We start from the raw sequence: 19,230 nt of genomic DNA, 5'->3' as shown, positions 1-19,230 counted from the left end.
GGTCCTCTGAACAGAAGGAATCGTGGGTCCTGGAGGAAAAGCTGTAATGGTAATCCAGATCTGTCCACACCTTCTCGCCAGTAGCCTCAGGCAGTCCAGGATGTGCGTTTTAAAATAAAACTGAGCACGGCACATCTGGGGCTTCCTAGGACTCCAGGAGGAGGCCTTGAGCCCTGTTTGGTGAACTATGTGCTAGGGTGACAGCCTGGGTGCCCAGAGAGGGCTCTGTGTGCCACCTCTGACACGTGCCATACATTTGCTACCACTGATCTAGAACATTCTGACTTGGCGGTCTGAAGTTGTTTAGAGCAACTATACACTGTGTATATGCTGCACAGTTTGACACAATCCATGATCAAAGACTGTGCAGAGTCCTGTGTTATGGGCTGAACATGGAGCTACTGTTTAGCAGGGATTCCTTGGATCATAGATGAGTAGTATGCAAGGAATCCTATCCCCAGCAGTGCAGTCAGCCCGTGACACAGGACTCTGCGCTGTCAGTGATCAGAGTGTGGGACTATCCCAAGACAGACTTAATAGGGCTCATTTACTAAAGGTAGCGCTGAGCACTTTTATCGGACTGTGCATCGTCTTCAGGTATAAAATGGCTTGCACAGGTATTTAAGAAGTGTGTCCGATGGAATTGTCGCACGCAACCCTTTTTGTGGCGTAGCTGCACCGGCTTCCATGCCACACAAATTAGGGGGGGCGTGCTGTCAGATGGTCCGACTGATTCGGACTGAACCCAGGTTTTAACTTTCAAATTGTCGCAAGCCCAAGCACTTACATGCATCGGGAAGGTGAACTCCGGCGGACCTGAGCGGGGAAGCGACACATGCAGGATATCGGGTGCAGGATCTTAGTGAATCACAGTGAATCGCCGCACAGTGCATTATTATAGGACAATGCTCTTTCTGTGAACTCCAGACACAGGAGCAACCTTTATTAGACACCTCTTCCATGTACTTGACTGTAAAAGTCAAAAATATGGAGTCATGATGACCATTAGATGTTCTACCATTGAGAGCCAGATACTGTCAAGAGTGAACAAGAAACCTGGACTGGGACCAAATTGTTTTTAGTGATAAATCAAGGTTTTGGTTGAGATGCAATGAATATTTGGTATGGAGAGCTTTAAGTAAGCCTTCCCAGGAATGGTCTTCCGATTACCAGATTTATCAACAATTGAACATGGGAACAACAGGGACAGCGGGGGAGCAGTGAGATAATAAAGGGCTTATTTTGTATGTTTGATACCTTCTCGGCTTTATGCTTAGCATTCAAAACCCCTTTAAAGAGAAATTGATCATGGAAAACCCCTAAAAAAACGGCAACACTGCAGACAATTTATTTCAGAATTTTTTAATATGAAAAGCGTAAGTGTACAACTGTAGCTGCATATCAGAATCACATGACTATAATTCCTTTATAAAACTGTAGAAATGACATCTCCAGATCATTCATATACCTTAATGCATAGGTAAGAGTATGAATGATTTACAATATACCCACATACTCGGGTATAGTCTCATATGGTTATAGTGTTCAGGGAAATAATTTGTGTTCAAAAAGTGCAGAAATTAAGGCACCTAGTACATAACAAACTAAATTGCTATTGTTCCAGAGTAAGAACTACATCCTGGACCTTACGAGGTCCATCCCTTTGGACACAGCAGTGAAATCATTAGGCACATTTTGTTAAAGTTCTTAATTCCTGGCTTGGTCCATTCAGTGGATATAAAAAATTTCAGTGCTTATGAAGTCTATTTGGTCTTTGGCACAGCAATCTGCGAAGGTCAGCTTTGCCCGGCTGTCTCCGAAGGCTGCACGGAGGCGTAACCATGAGTAGACTGTCGACTGAAAAAGGAGGCCGCCCTCTTGGGCTTTACACGTTTAATTTCAGTCCCTGAAATTGAAATCAAGATTTGCGTCAATATGTAGCATTTTTACAGCATTCTTCAGCAGTACTGTACCACAGATTTGCAACATGGCCAAATAGATTCCGAAGCCTTGATTAGGAGACCATGAAAACACTGCAACAGGGCTGTGGAGTCAGTAAGCCAAACTTCCGACTCCAACTTGGACTCCTCAATTTCTCTAGCTCCAACTCAAACACCCCGTTTTAAATGCAGGGATTCCATCCCAGAATCTTTTTCATCTGATCTGCAGAGGAGCTTCACTACTGAGCATGTACATTAAGTGCAGCACTAAGTGCACAAAGAGGATGCACAACCCACGGCTGATGTGGCCCGCATGTGGCTACATGTGGCCTGCACTCTGCTCACAGTCAGAGGCCAATAAGCTCTTCTAGAACTGATGAAAACGTTTATTGGTGCAGGCAGCCGGATAGTGGCGAGTGCAGTTGAGACCTGCTCACAGGTCCTTTCCTGACTCCTGAGGCCGGTTGTACACGCCAGCATCAGGACCCAGAGCGGCCCCAGGGGCAGGAGAGGACCTAGGAGCAGTAAATTACTTTTATCTGTAGGGTATTGCTTCCCAGTCTTCTCCTGCTCAGAGTCCTGATCCCAATGTATACAACCAGAGCAAAACGAAGAGCAGAGCAGCAAATAGAGGTAAGTGAAGATGCAGTGTGGTGCAGGAAGCAGAAGAGGAGCCAGGAAAGGGCAGTATTTTTTTTAATGTTATTCAACATTTGCCTGCTTCGGGGTCTTCAGCAATTCATGCACACAGCCGGGTGGAGAAGAGGTAGAGGGAGCGCTTGTCACCCCTCCCCTCTCCAGGCCAGCTCGGTCATGGTGTGATGAGACCAGTGCACCGTGACCGGGTGCCATAGCCCTCTATCGTGGCAATATCATGGCCGCAATTACGCCGAGTGCATGAGGCCTTACTCCACTATTAGTTTTTGTCCGCTCTGGAGGTCTTTAGTATTATAATCTGCTCTGGGGTCTGAGCCAATTGCAGTATTTGGTTTCTGGGGCTAACTATACACCATAGGTGAAGATGTACAGAATATGACAAAACTGAAATTCAGCCATCAATATACATCTATGCCACCACCTCCTAACTTACCGTCATCAACATAATCTATTGTTGTAAGGTTTTTGATGCGATTACACAGGACACTTTCTTGTCTGCGTAGTTTGGTGCGTTTCTCAGAAACTTGTGAATTACCAGGATTAGTGTCTGGAGAAGGCAAGTCCGTACCTTGACTGAGCTCTATGCAATACTCAATCAGGCCACTCATCAACTCAGCCTGTAATAAACCAAAGTTTGGGTAATTTCATTTTTTTTTTTACTACTAGCAGTACCAAAAAAATTACTGTATTAAAGAGTTAATATTTTTATATCCAATAATTCTAAAACATAAGCGAGGGACATGGTCATTGGGAGCATCATGAGAAACAAATGTACATGTAAATGCAGCCTTACTGTACTTTTAGCTACACATATAGTATAGTTTTTCATGGACCACATATAAAAATTTCCTTACCGTTGAGTGATGTATATACATGTCACACGTTGGCTCTGCGTGTATGGAGAGGTCTGAGCCCTCTTTTTACACGGTGTGCATTTGCTGCATATTGCAGTAAACACCCACTAGTAGGTTGCACCGAGCGGGGGTTTTGACCCTTTGATTGCCGCTGGCAGCAGTCAAGAGCCAGTGGCGCTCCCCGTGATGTCATCAGGAAAGGGTCAATCTGTCGCCAGCATCTGCTACAATATACCAGTGGCACATTGTAATAGATAGTATGTAAAATCTCCATATACTGCCATACTGTAGTATGGCAATACAACGTAGGATCAATATGACAACCTAGGGTTAAAGTACCCTAGGGGAAGGTCTAAAAAAAAAATAGTTACAACAAACACACAACCTAAAAATTCACATAACCCCCCTTTCTCTACAACTGATATGAAAATGAACAGTAAAAAAAAAAAACACATGTTAGGTATTGCAAAATGTCCAATCAAAACAAACTAACAGTTATTTCCGGTGTTGAATCTCGTAGCAGAAAACAGCACCGAAAAGTCAGAAGCATGACAATTGGCAATTTTGCAACATACAAAAAAAAAAAAATTATTAAAAAGTGTTCAAAAGGTCGTACAGTTCCCAAAATGGTAGCAAAGAAAATGTCAGCTCGTCCCGCAAAAAATGAAGGTTCCTTACCGAAGGTTCTAATTTTTTTTTTAAAATGTACTAAAACAATAAGATCTGTATACATTTAGTATCCCCTTGAACATATCGACCCAAGGAATAAAGGAGATGTGTCATTTGTGGCAGACAGGGAAAGCTATAACAACCAAGCCTACAAGAAAATGGCGCAAATATGTATTTTTTCACCAATTTTATTCCTCACTGCCCAGTCCACGGCATGGGATATTGGGATATTAAACACCGTCACTACAGAATGCAATTTGTTACACAGAAAACAAGCCCTCACACAGCTCTTTACATGGAAAATAAAAAAAAAATTATAGATTTTTGAAGGTGGGGAGTGGAAAATGAAAATGCATGGCTTATTATGAACATGGTAAGGGTTAATACCTGCTTGGAATAAATTTTCAACAGCTTATTTACTGGCGTTCCTTCATTGTCTCCGTCAAATTCAAGCCACAGAATGTGTTCTTCCTCATCCGGATAGGTGTGATCCCAGGACAACTCGGAGAACTTCAAACTCAGAAGGACATGCTGGAAGACGGGGGGGAAAAAAAAAAAAAAACTCATTTTAAAAATAAGGCAGGAATTGGATTTTTTTTTTTCTACAGCTCAATATGCAGAGATTTACAGACAACCCCTAGTTACAAACGGACCTCTGGATTTTGGTAATTTACTGTACTTAATCCCCAAGCTACAATAAAAGCTATAATCGTTATCACAGGTGTCTGCATACAAGCTTTATAATTAATTTTGGTTCTTATGACAACCCAACATTTTTAAAATCCAATTGTCACAAAATAATTCTTTTTTGGGGTTACATTTATAAAATATACAGTTCTGACTTACATACAAATTCAACTTAAGAACAAACCTACAGAACCTATCCTGTAAGTAACTCAGGGACTGCCTGTATATGTCCTTTCTGCACGGGGCAAGTGCAAATGGACGTATATAGCCATACGGCAGCCGTGAAGGGGTTAAAGGACATTTCATACTCTACTTGAGGGGGATGCTAGTTTAATGAGGTAAAATCTGGTGATGGGTTCCTATAAATTTCTTGTTAAAATAGTAAAAATGTGATTGAAAAAAAAAAAAAAAATATATATATATAACATTCCCATGTGCAATTAACCTTCTAATTCCAGGGTTTATCATCTTTCACGGTGACATCACTGTGAATATTATTCTTTTATTCAGTCATTAGTAATGTGCTCTCCTCCAAGCGCACAGATAGAACAGTGGTAATAATGTAAATCGGGGGGATTGGATGCCATGGCCAACTAGAACAGTTGTGCTCTAAGAGACTTCTGATAAATCTCCCCCATGGGGGGAGATGTATCAGACGTGTCTGAGAGCAGCACAATTCTAGTTGCCCAAGTCAACCAACCAGAGCCGAGCTTTCATTTTATAAACAGCTGTGGGAAAGTGAAAGCTGAGCTCGGATTGGTTGCCATGGACAACTAGAAAAGTTCTGCTCTACTAAAATCTCTCCCGTTGTGATTTATAATCAAGCACATTACTGTCACTTTGCTCAGTTTATTACATCAGAGGTAAAATTCCACGGCTTATGATCTTTGTACAGCGACGTCTCTGTATTTATTATCCCTTTACTATGACCTTATTATCTTTGTATGATGACATTGACAAATTTTTTTTTTTTTTACTTATCCATGAAGAAAGACTAAACACCTTTTCTTTGCGGTCTATGACGGATACTCCATCCATATTAATGGCTACTGAGACAGGTTTACGGCCGCTCCTATTGAGGAAACCTTGAGATGGCTTGTCCACTTCTCCTTGGAAAAAGGCACATCTGAAAAGAAGATCAAGGAAACCTCATTTGCCGGAAGAATTTCATCCTAAAACGCATGTATGAAATGACCGATCCCTGTGGCAATCTATTCCCCCCCCCCCCCCCCCCCTTACCCGTAGTATGGAAGCTCGTGGACCTTCTTCAGATATTCTTTGCAGTTAGTTACATCCCCTTCTGCCGATGAAACATTCTCTGTAGCCGCTTTGTAGGTATTCAGTAGGGTCTCTTCAAAGCTTACTTGCCGATTACCTCTATTCCTAAACGCATTCAGAATCCCGATCTTCCTTTTACACATATATGACGGAATATAGGATTCCAGCTTTGGCCTGCAAAATAGAAGAGGAATGATATGAAGTTATCAAGCAATCCTGTGGGAAGCAACACATTACAGGGATCTCTTAGAAACTACTAAATATTAATCTCTAAATTTTATTTCCATAATCTGTAGGGGGTTAAACTTCTCATCTGTGTCCATGATGAAGGAGACTGAGCGTGCTGGTATGTGTGTGTGTGTGTGTGACTGATTGTGTTTGTGTCAATAGTTATTTGTGTTGTATCAAGATGTCTGGCTACAGTATCCTGCTGTCATTTACTGTGTAATATCCCTCAGTTAATTTTGGAACGCAGCAAGAACCTGACTGTTATCATGGCTGTTGTATAATAATCCTGTAATGGGGGGAAAGAAATATGTGACAGACAATCTTGTTCTTCGATTTTGTTTATTTTAATTGTATAAAATTTCAAAATTGCAAAAATAAATACTTTTAAAAAAAAAAAAACTTCTCATCTGTGTGCAAGAGTAAGGAAGGCAAGTTTATGTAGTCATACTGAAAAAAAGGAGGGAAAAAACAGGAGAAAGAAGCAATTTCTTTCACCCCAATTTCGGTTTGGCTTCTGATCTATCCCAATAATCTAAACAGGATCAAATAGTAACACTTGAGGCATACAGCTGCCTGTCATTGTGCACTGTGTGGGCCCGCAACAATGGCCGCGTGTGGCTCTTCTCAGCCGGTAAGGCTGGTGTCGATTGGAAGTGACCGGCTGCAAATTTGGGCAGAATTAGGACCAGCTCATTAATTTACGGTGCAACCACTAGGCACATTCACAGTGCATGCACCATGCCTCACCCTGACCGCACGCAATAGAAGTTAATGGAGGAGGCGACATGAATTAGCCGCCATTTGTGCGAATAACTAAGAGCCCCAAACACGGTCGTGTGCAAGAGGTCTTACAGACGATGCCTGGGTTTCTGCATCTCTCATAAAGAAACAGGGGTTTCCATAAAACCTCACCACCCAGTCAGTGGGAAGGGGGCTTTGATATAGGTGCAGGTCCTGGGGATGGGATCTGCATCTCTTAGACATTTATGGAATACAGGGGGTCCACTACTAACATACGACCCCTAGTTACAAACAGACCTCTGGATGTTGGTAATTTCCTGTACTTTAGCCTTAGGCTACAATAATCAGCTGTAACAGTTATCATACGAGTCTGTAATGAAGCTTTATAACTAATCCTGGTTCTTATGACAATCCAACATTTTTAAAATCCAATTGTCACAGAGACCAAAAAAGTTTTGGCTGGGGTTACAATGATAAAATATACAGTTCCGACTTACATACAAACTCAACTTAAAGAGGATCTGTCACCCTTAAAACGGCACTAGGAGCTCAGAGTGCTACAAGAGTCCCAGGAGTGGTGTTACACTGCTAGCATTAGCGGAAACTTCTGATTACGCTAACATACACTGCTGCGCTGTACACTACAAACACGGGCGCTGCCTCTTTCCTGGACTGCCCCGCTCACTCCATAGGCCGGCGGTGACTGCCGAGCGTCACGCAGCCATGCCCCTTGTCCTGCCCCCTCATGAATACACCGGACCGCTTTGAGAGCAGTCCAGCGTCTAGTGTACAGCGCAGCAGTGTCTGTTAGTGTTATCAGAGTTTTCCGATAACGCTAGCAGTGCAACACTCCTGGGACTGTTGTAGCACTGGGATCTGCTTACTTTAGTGCCATTTTTAAGGGTGACAGGTCCTCTTTAAGAACAAACCTACAGAACCAATCTTGTACGCAACCCAGGGACTGGCTGTATTCTGTGGATATGCATTTATGTTTAAACCACATAAATCATTTTGATTTATCATCATTTTGATCATCTGACTGCCTTCAGTGTTGGCAGTGGTCATACTCCTCTCAGTCCGGAGTATGTCCTGTGCCAGAGCACCCAGCATCAGAAGAGCTCATCCTGGTAATTTAACCATATTGAGCACAACATCTAAAAGGGATTATATAAGGAATGGTATCCCACTAAAATACATTGCTCAAAAACAACGATTGCAGCATGAAAGTGTCTCTTTGCGGCAGCAGAGGGAAACTAAAAGCACTGTAAAACTGTATGAAGTTAATATTGCTATAATCATTTTGGCCCAGCGAAAAAAGTTATATTATTTAAACTGTAAAAAGACTATTGGGATTTTCTGTTTGCCCCCCAGAAAGGGGTTCTGAAAGTCAAAAATAAACATTAATAAAACAACACAACATTGACAAAAAAAAAAAATGACATAAAAAAAGTTTAAGGCTGAAACACACTGGGCATGCAGTGGTTAAACATATTAAGCCATTCTGGTCAAAAATGTATTCCCCAAGATAGGAGATTTTCACAGCTGCTGCTTCACTGACACCATCTGTTATTTTCTTTTATGTATACGCCTCCACATTCAGCTGTTGGTGCTATAGCAAGAGCCCTATAACAGGAATTAGGAAGCACTTCAGCATTAATGACTAAGCCGTTGTGTCATGACCACTGATATACTAGGACAGTGATGGCGAACCTTTTAGAGACAGAGTGCCCAAACTACAAGCAAACTACAAGGAGGACAATTTCAGACTCGTTATGGATTCTCTCTAGGGTCTCTCTGTAGAGGATGAATGGTGGTTTCAGCAGGAAGACCTCCAAAGATATTGCAGTTTTGTCAACACCTTCTCACTTTTCCCGCAGTTCCGAACAGCCAATGAAGTGTCACTTTAAAATGGTGCCGAGAGCAGCATCTCTTAAGTTGCCTGAGACTGCAGGAAGATTTGGTGGATTTGGTCATACTCTGTGAACTTTGCCCTGGGGCAATGGTCTGAGTGCCCACAGAAATGGCTCAGAGTGCCACTTCTGGCACCCGTGCCATAGGTTCGCCACCACTGTACTAGGATATACAGTCCCCTTGGGACTGAATGTTAAACAGGTTTGCCCATAAAAGAAAGTTCTCAAATTTTAATCCCCTAGTGACGGTTAAACAATAAAGATAATTTTCAACCCCCTTACTTTACAATTTTACTCAGTTTTATTGATGTTTTAGCTCCTATAACTCTCTAAGTAGACACATTGGGGCAGATTTATCAAGCTGTCTAAAAGTCAGAATATTCTTAGTTTCCCATGGCAACCAATTACAGCTCAGCTTTCATTTTACCAATGCTCATGAATATTTTAGAGGGGAGAGGTGATTGGGTGCCATGAGCAACTAAGAATATTCTGACTTTTAGACACCTTGATAAATCTGCCGCATTATGATCCCTGTGTGCTGATATATTATGAGGATTATATAAGGTTTATATAAACTTTCATTTAACTTCTGAACATTCACTAGTATCTGACACATAGGAAAATAGGAGACATGAGAGATGATGAGATCCAGGAGATGGATATTACACACAGTGACTCACCTTATAAATAAAAACACACAGTCAGCTCTGCTATAAAGACCTCATCTGTCTGTAGCTTGTAGAGTAAGGCCCCTTTCACACTTGCTTTGCAGATCATGTCAGAGTCTGATCAGGGTGCGATCAGGGTTTGGTCAGTGAAAATCTGACATTTTTCATCAGAGTTCAATCAGTTTTCAGTTAGAGTTTTTTCATTGTTGTTCATGTTTTTTTTTTTTCCATGCACTTTTTTGGGGGTTCCAATGAATTTTCAATGTGTTTTTCATGCGCTGATAATGCGCGTGAAAAAGACTCAGGACTGAGGTCTATCTTTTCAATGGCAATTGATCAGTGAAAAATGAGACACAGACTTTATCTCCACAGACTTGTATGGTGAGCTTTTCACGCGCGTAACTTGCAAAAGTAGAGCATGCTGAGATTTAAACGCGCATTTAAAAAAAAAAGAAAAAGAAAAAACAGGCGTGTGAAAAAAGATATGCAAGTCTGAAAAATCCTATTGATTACAAAGGGTCAGAGTGCAATGCAAATGCAGAACGCACGTCAAAAGTTATAAAAAAAAAAAAGTTTGATTTTTGAAAGTGAGGAGCAAAAAATTAACAAAATAAGGCAGCATTCATATTATAGGGAATTGCAAGAATTCCGAAAAAGTAGGAAAAAAATATTGCACTAATTCTGCTCTGCTCTCTCTGATGGCTCAGTCCGATCGCGGTACATCACAAGTCCTGTGACCCCAGAGCTTCAAGTAGAGCCATCAGCGTCAAAGACCCGTAGGCTGGCGCAACGCAGGAACTGGGAACAGAAGCACGGACCTTGCCCTGGCACATGGAGTGCTGGAAAACTCCATTAAAAACAGATATATTATTACTGGATATAAGAACAAAAGACGACAAAGCATAAATACCTTAGGGTTGAGGGTGTATGTTTTTCCTGGCTGTATGGCCCCATCTCCAAACAGCAAGACAGACCACCCAGGAGTTCACAGTCCTCTATATCACACGGGTACCTGCCCTCCAGAACATTGTATTTTGCCTCTTCATAAAGCAGACGTAATACACCCTCATCGGAAATCTGCACATATATAAAGACAAAACAAAGTCAGACCCAAATTTCTCGAGTTTCCATCTTTTTTTTTTTTTTTTTTTTTTTTTTTTTTAACGACTACAGAACCCACATCAATAAGAAATTTCATCAATGATTTAAGATAAATCTGTTTATAAAATATATTGACTTTTCGCAAGTGTATAAATGTTGTCATCCAATATGACAGATATCTAAAAATAATAAAAAGGCCAGGGGGAAGGGGGGTTAGATTCCCCCCATCTGATTGCCAGAAAGAAGGGAATGTGATAATGATCCGTCATCCTTTGGACTATTGTAGTCAGACTTGCCTGCTTTACGCTAGTCCACAAGAGGTTGTTGATTTGATGCAGCTTCTTTGTTCTAACAATTGCTAGGGGTCTCTCGTACCCCACTGGCTAATACGGGAAGACAATCTTCAAATGCATCCATTTTCATAAAGTTTGTTCATTTAAGCATAAGAGCAAGACACCCAACATTATAGTCATGGATACAAGTCAGAGCTGTGAGTCACTGCCGCCCCGCAGAACATCTGTCTCTTTATTTATACCTTCAGTACAGTAATCCTGCATTGCGGCAGTGACTCACAGCATCATAGAGAAGAATGACACCAGGGAAATATGGCCCACATATGGTGTGAATTTCCCAGTCTGTCAGTTTAGGCCAGTTTTAGACATGTGTAAGGACCCTTGACACCAACTGGTGCAGGAGAGAGAAGGGGTGACCGCTCCTCCCCCTCCCCTCTCTACAGAAAGCCAAGCGACAGCCATTGTAATACAGCAAGAAATAGGACAAGTCCTAAACTCAGCATGGTGGCCAGGTGTTCGCGGTGTGGCGAGACAACTCTGTAACCGGGTGCCATAGACCTCTAGGGTGGCCGTGATCTGATCACAAATTGTAAGGCCCCATGCTTTAGGGGGGCCTAGGTACAGCCACAAGCATGTGGCTCTGTACGGGGAAAAGATAGGACATGTCCTATCTTTCCACATGTTACGGGACGTGCATTGCTATGGACAGGGACATCATCTCAATCACGGCTGACGTATGCCCGCCCGGCTGAAGCCGTTCGGGCATACGTCGGTGTGCATGTAGCCTAAGGTCTTATCACTGTTCCCATATGGTTGTGTGTATGGGACCCTAATTTTCTGCAAAATACTGGAACGGACCATACTTTATTTGGACCAACGAGAGGGAAAAAAAAAAGAAGAAAAAAACTCATGACTGAGAACTGGCCCATTTAAATGCCCTACTGACCAGCTGAAAAATAGCAAGTACCTCATTGTAAGCCAAATCTATGGATCATTAGAACCAGAACCAAGCTGTATACAAAGAATATTATACATGGATTCTCTGTAAGCAATTTCTGTGTGGAAAATCCACAGCGTAATACAGAAGCAGTGTAGTTTATGGGCTTTATAACAATCATAAAACAAAATTCAGGATTAAATTCTGCATTTATTGGCATATGGTAAATTCAGCACTATGTGCAGTCGGCCTAAGGTGTTATGCACACAAACGTAATTGGGACCGCGATGCAGCCGCACAATTTGCGGCTGGATCACGGTCCCCATAGAAGTCTATGGCACTCAGTAACAGTGAGGTGCGTACATGTTGTCTCATTGCACCGTTCACAGAAATCTAAAGGAAATGTCCTATATTTTGTTGTATTACGATAGATCATTAGTGATCTATGATGCAAGCAGATCCCACTGCTTCACTAAACAGCAGCATGAACCCGTTGCATCATATATCCCTTTGATGTAAGGAGTCCTGTCCCCAGTAGTGATGTCGGCCCATCTGACAGGTCTCTGCACAGTCTGGTTCAAAGGTCGACAGTGTGAAACTGCCCTAATCCTCGACTGGGAAGCATTTCTCACAGCCCATCTTCTCCTCTCTATTAATGAACAGCAATTGCATGAAAAAGAGGGTGAAGGATCGAGACAGAGTTAGAGGAGAAAAGCAGAGTTGAGCTGATGCATCACACAAAGGCTTCCTGCACATAAACAATATTGGGCAAACAATGGACCCGTTGTTTATGGCCTCAGTTTCATTGATGCATGAGCGAACCTCACACGTCAATGACGGTAGGAAAGGACTGCTGCAAGCACAGGCAGGAATAGAACCTGTTCTGAAATGTGAGGTTCGGGCAGTGGAAGTTGTTATGTATGATCCCACCGAAATACAGGGGGATGTGTGCTAGACTTCAAAACAATATCTAGCACACATCCAGAATGTTTGTGTACAGGTAGCCTAAGGGACAGACAGGGAAGTTGCAGCCCCGCTCAGTTACCATGCTTATTACTTCCCTGATTGTAACAGGATACTGCAAAATCGGGTTGTAATAATGTAACACGAAACAACAAGGAAATCCGAAAACGACTATTCAAGACGTAAGGTAAAGACGGACATATGTGTGCCAGAATTACGTAGTGTGCACAGGCCTTATTCAAATCTAGTTAAAAAAAAACAAATTCTTCATAGACGTAAATATTTTCAACCCACCTGCAGTTCTCTTGTTTTGGGAAAGAAAATGTTCCTGCGAAACTGGAGTGTAGGTTCATCTAAAGTTTAAAAAAAAAAAAAGAAACCTGTAAGACGGTTTTCACAATACAGGCAGTCCCCGGGTTACATACAAGATAGGGTCTGTAGGTTTGTTCTTAAGTTGAATTTGTATGCAAGTCGGAACTGTATATTTTATCATTGTAATTCCAGCCAGAACTTTTTTGGTCTCTGTGACAATTGGATTTTAAAAATGTTGGGTTGTCATAAGAATCAATATTAACACTAAAGCTTCATTACAGACACCTGTGATAACTGTTACAGCTGATCATTGAAGCCTAGGACTAAAGTACAATAAATTACCAATATCCAGAGGTCCGTTTGTAACTAGGGGTCGTATGTAAGTTGAGTGTTCTTAAGTAGGGGACCACCTGTATTTAAGATAAATATCTTCTTTCTCTCGAATGCTCTATCCTGGACTAGACTGCTAATAACCAACTTCCAAAGGTTTCAAACTTGCCCTAAAAACCCATCTCTTTAAGCAGACCTATCACATGTTCTGGCCTCATCTCACTACTAGAGCTCAGCACTGCCGTTTTGCAGGTAAGAAGGGACTCATTGCATCACAATCCTCGCGAGTCCCATCCTCGCACTGCGGTCGGCCAATGATATCCGGCCAGCGGATGATTCGTGAATCATGGACAACGGGTGCTGATGGATTACATGGGGGAGCTTTGGCGGATGAGGACTGGGCTCATCCCGTACAGCCCCCCTATGTAATTCATCAGCACCCGTTGTCATTTTTTTTTTTTTTCTTCTAGAGGCTGGGAAACATGCCCGCTTTCTTCCAAAAACAGCACCACCCCTTACCATGATTTGTACCAGTATTGCAGCTATGCTGAACAGAGATTAATGCAGTTTAGTTGCAATACCACGCAGTACCCATGGTCAGAAGAGGAACGGTTTTTGAAAAGCCATTTCTTATTTATGTGCATTGTACAATGACTTTCAGATACCAAATGATGGTACAAAAGCGACAGCTGGGGGGCAGCAGAGAGTCAACAATTTTGCATCCATCACAATAACAATCAGATACTAAAGATCCAAAAGTTTTTTGTTTTTAAATCCATCACCACAAAAAATACTATACGAGGCTATATTCACACGAACGTATGGGGGACGTATATACTTCCCCCATACATCGCAATGGCCTCACGGCGCCATACAGGAGCGTTACGGTGCCGCACCATTGGCACGTAGAAAGATAGGACATGTCCTAGCTTTCTCCGGAATACGGCGGCGTGCTCCATATATTCCTATGGAGAGGGGCGGGGGTGAGCGGCGCTCACGCCCTCCTCTTCTCCCCGGCGCAGCGGGCAACGGCAGTGTGAATATAGCCTTAAATCATAACTTACCTTGGTGAATGTCTTCTACGGCACAATTAGTGAAACGTGCCAGCAGGTCGTGCCACTGTCTGCAGACTTTGTAGGGGTGATGTTTTGGTTTGAGCTGCACCTCTGCAAGATAGATTTTAAAAAAATTTTATACTGATAGATGCAGTAATTAGAAAACTTAATTTTTGTATAAAACAGTTTTTTGGTATTAAAGTATCTCACCTAAAAATGGAGATATGAGCCACAGGGAAAACACTTCCAGAGCGATATCAGGGAGATGAAGAACTTCAAGCACTTTCCTGTGTAATTCATGTGCGGTCGTGGCTGATAGGCCATCCACTATAAGTGGGATTGGAGTGTCATTTATCAGGTACACAATCACATCCACCGCTGCAGAGAGAAGAGATAAGAAGATATCAACATTTTATAAAACTCTGAATGAAACAATCTCTTATACAAAAGAACTGCAATAGCTAGTTGGAATTAACATTAGTGATGGCTTTATTGATGAGCAGGTATCCTATATAAATAAAGTTTATTAAAGATTATTATTTCTGGTTGTATAACTCACAAAACCACAACTTTTAGTTTGATGACATTTATATTTACATTTATCTTTGCAATGACAACAGAACTTTAGTTCTATTGGCTATATGGCTAAGGATATGAGCATCTCCCCACTCTCTAAAAATGACTCATCTCAAGTAAAAAAGTGACCCTTTTCCCCTCATTTGCATGCTACATTGGAGGTTTTTTTTTTTTTAATAAATAAGTTAAACTGGTGAATTTTAACATCAAAAGGAATGCTTGGTTATTTCATACCCTATATGAAGGGGAAGCTAGTTTAGTGGTATAAAAGACCTTTCCTTAAACTTTGTTAATTCATTGTTTTGAGGCAAAGTGACCAAAAAAATATATATTTTAAATGTTTTATCTTCACTTTAGATATTAATATGGGACAATTACAAATTACTAGTATGATGACATTTGCTAATAGGGGATTTCTCTCATCTGACTCTCAAAAGACCTCAAGGAGTCATTAATGCCTATGGCTACAAGACTGCTGTAAAGCATATCACTAAATGCTGTGACTAGTGCTCAAAAGACAGTACATGTCATTTGCGTATGGCCTTTTGATGGAGCGGTTGTTATGGGCAGCTCTTGCAGCAGTAGTGCAGAATACTGTGTTAAAGCTTCCCCACCTACGATATAATACAATACTATATACTAATTGTAATTGGTCGTTTCCTGTTAATGTCAATAGGGTCTGTTGGATTCTGATGGGCTTCATTGGTTGATACACTGAGCATTTTGGGTTAATGTAAACATTTTAGAAATGAAAGACTACACACTGTATAGTTATTAGATACATACATCGTGCCCCTGAAGAAGACACGCTGCTTCGCAACAGATATTCATTTATGGCTGAAGGTGGCGATGTTCCGCTCCTCTCCATCTGAAGAGATAGGAAGAAGACAAAAGAAAGTAACAAATGTACAAGGGGATTATTACTCTTCTGTTACACAAATTGGGTATGAGCTATGTACAGGGATAAGACTAAGGGCTGAAAGAGCATACGTCACCACGCTGGAGAGGAGGAGGGATGGGCGCTGCTCGCCCCTCCCCTCTCCAGAGAGCAGTGCAGGTAAAACTCAGCTAAATATAGGACATGTGCTATATTTATACGTGCATGCCTTGGTGCGGTGAGAAAAATGTGTGCCATAGGCGTCAATGGAGACCGATATCCACCTGCGATATTGGTCCCATTACGTTTGTGTTAATGAGCCCTAAGGTCGCATGCACATGACATTATGTGTTTTCCTGTTCTGGAAAATACAGCAGGTTTCCATAATCTTAGCTTATCCATATAAAAGACAGTGGGCCGGCAAATGATGGCTGGCTGACAGAATGCGTCTCCCACTTGTTCTGGGCTCCCTGGATACTGCACGTAAACGCGGCAGCATTCCGCGCACAACCGTATGCACTACATATTTTATACATTCCCATAGACTTCTATGGGGCATACAGAACGCAAGTACATGAGAAAATAGGGCACACTCTACATTTTTTACGTGTCAATCGATGGTCGTATTGCCCATTGAAATGACTGGGCTGTACGCTACACGTATATACGGCCGTTTTCATATATTCCTGCGCATGCGGTCTTAGGTTTTGTTCACATCTCCTGCTAAATTTTCATTTTGTTAATGGACATATGTCTTTTTCAATCGTGCTAACTATGTCACTATAGAAGAAAAACTGAAATGGGGAAGGATCGCTCATAGATGGACACAAATGAACCCTAATGGACTCCTTTGTCTATAAACTGTCCATTCTGTTTCTGTTGCAGTGTCCAGAATTTTGCCAGATGAAAAAATACTGTGTGCTGTCCATGATTTTAAATGATTTTTGCAGTTGTTATTTTTGCTGTTATACTTGAGGCCCACAGTACTGCAGATTCGCAGGCTGTCACTCAGAGCAGAACATGTCTCACCAAACCCCTTGCTCTCTTCCACCTTCCTCTGCCTGTGTAATCTAGCAACTGGAAGTGCAGGAAACCTGCTCTGATCACTGTAACAGCCTGTAAAGCTACAGAGAGCCCTTCAGACTCATTAGCATAATTTTATTTCACTTATTTCATAAGTTGATTTTACAAGGAAAGAGGCCATGGATAATAAATATAAGATGTCACAGTGCCTGGATCTATGAGTAACTGTCCCTGGTTTATCATGCGTGATAGATTTCCTTTAAAGGAACAGGCTAAAAGAGCATACAACACAGATGTGAATGTAGCCACCAACAGTTATTCTTTCAGCAAATTCTGTAAATTTCCAGAAAGAATATAAAAGGGATGGCACAACTATACAATATAGTTCTAGAGAAAAGATCAAAACAACAAAAATTATCAAAACGACTTTTCAGAAGTGGCAAAAGGTCTTTTTAACCTCCCATTAATATCTCAATATAATAATTGCTGAAGAATTGCAGTACAACCACATATTAGGAATGATGTAAAAAATCCTGTTGATTATCCAGATTTTTTTTTTTTACCAAAAAAGGCCTTCAAAATTATGCAAATGAGTGTCAGGGGCTCCAGGCACCATTGGTGTAAATGGAGCCTGGAGCCACTCTAGCTCAATTGCACAATTTCTAAAGCATTTAGAAAGAAAAGTGGATCCAAGCATAGGGGGCACACACCAGTATGTCAGTGTGCTTGGTTTACAATCTTTCATCCTGGTGGTACGTACACTTACTATGGAAAGGTTAATTATTTTTTATTATGACCTTTGAATGAACAGAGTGAAAATATATATATCAACCCCCGCCCCCACTATAATAAAAACAACTTCAAAAATTTAAACATTGGAGATTAGAAGAACCCATGCAAAAAAAATAAATAATAATAAATTGTGTCTGGTCCTGAAGATGCAAATCCCTGTGAGCCTGATGAGCTTATATCCATTTGGAACCTTCCTGGCAGTTTCCATTGAAAGACATGGATGAGGGAAACACCATGGACCACATTATATTCAGTGATGGAGCAATGATGTAGATAGAGAGAGCACCTAATGCCAGTACAACAATCAGATCCGCCCATGCACAATACATGTATACAATGGGATGACAGCCTAGAGCGCTCATGGACTTGTAAGATCTCAGAAAATCACTACTAGCCCCTTACAAGAATCGGACCGCAATACGCTCTTGTGAATGAAATACTGAACATAGACAATGATAACTACTCTGCAGATCCCTCCAGAGCGGGGCTCACCTTATTGAGGAGTCCGTATCGCCTCTCCCTTACTTGCTCCCCACTTTGCTATAACCAGGAAGCTGACGTCACGAAAACTTCACAGCCAACAGCCAATCACCAGGAGCAGTCTGCGTTCCATGCCTCCCTGCGCTTTCAAAGCCTGCTACAGCGTCAGCCAATAGCCGTCAAGACCCCGCCCCTTTCCGGAAAGACTGTTGTGGAAAGCACCGCCTCTTCTGAATTCCAGCTCCAGGGCACACCGCAGGCGTGACATCAGCGCGCAGAACACAACAGAACAGTGCGCATGCGTCGTGTTTCTTTCCCGCCTAATCCGTCCGGAATGTGTGGAAAGTTTCCAGGATACAGAGACTGGGAGGAAAATAACATGTGCCAGGCAACGAGGTCACCCGTAGTTTATTGCTATTAATTGAAGGGCATTTTCCATGGACAGAGATGTTGTGTTGCTAAAACACTGATAGAAAATAATGGGATTTCTGGTGAACAAAAAGTTTTCTCTCACAAATTGTATTTTTTTGAGTGCTTTGTTCAGTGCTTTGTATCCACATGTTTTAGCTTCTTACCTTGCAAAATATCTGTTGTTTATTCCAGAACACAAGTGTTTAGGGCTAAACGCATCTGTGTTCTTCCTTGTGTGCTTGAATTGAGTTTTCCAAAGTGCAATGTGTGAACACCTTAATTTATAGAAAGGGCTGAGGTTGGTGAAAATGGTGAACAGCGGATCTCAACCTTCCTGATTTCCCACCCAGAGTACCGGTAGATGGAAGTCATTGGGATGCCCCCTAGAGTAGCCAGCAGTCACAGGGGTGCCCCTAGAGTAGCCAGCAGTCACATGGGTGCCCCTAGA

General features: G+C 41.8%; 1 protein-coding gene across 1 annotated transcript; it reads right to left on the bottom strand.

The window, feature by feature from the left end:
- Positions 1 to 1,346: 1,346 nt before the first annotated feature.
- On the bottom strand, positions 1,347 to 18,534 carry FRMD8 (FERM domain containing 8). Its single transcript, XM_072118256.1, has 11 exons — positions 18,384 to 18,534; positions 15,986 to 16,067; positions 14,834 to 15,001; positions 14,633 to 14,734; positions 13,221 to 13,279; positions 10,543 to 10,709; positions 6,047 to 6,259; positions 5,810 to 5,933; positions 4,508 to 4,651; positions 3,031 to 3,214; positions 1,347 to 1,906 (listed from the first exon to the last, which is right to left on the bottom strand). Exons 2-11 carry the CDS (start codon positions 16,065 to 16,067, stop codon positions 1,797 to 1,799), a joined length of 1,353 nt encoding a protein of 450 aa, XP_071974357.1. The 5' UTR covers positions 18,384 to 18,534; the 3' UTR covers positions 1,347 to 1,796.
- Positions 18,535 to 19,230: the final 696 nt, after the last annotated feature.

This window comes from Engystomops pustulosus, chromosome 7 (assembly GCF_040894005.1).
Source record: "Engystomops pustulosus chromosome 7, aEngPut4.maternal, whole genome shotgun sequence".
NCBI lineage: Eukaryota > Metazoa > Chordata > Amphibia > Anura > Leptodactylidae > Engystomops > Engystomops pustulosus.
This window is presented reverse-complemented; position numbering and strand designations above follow the sequence as displayed.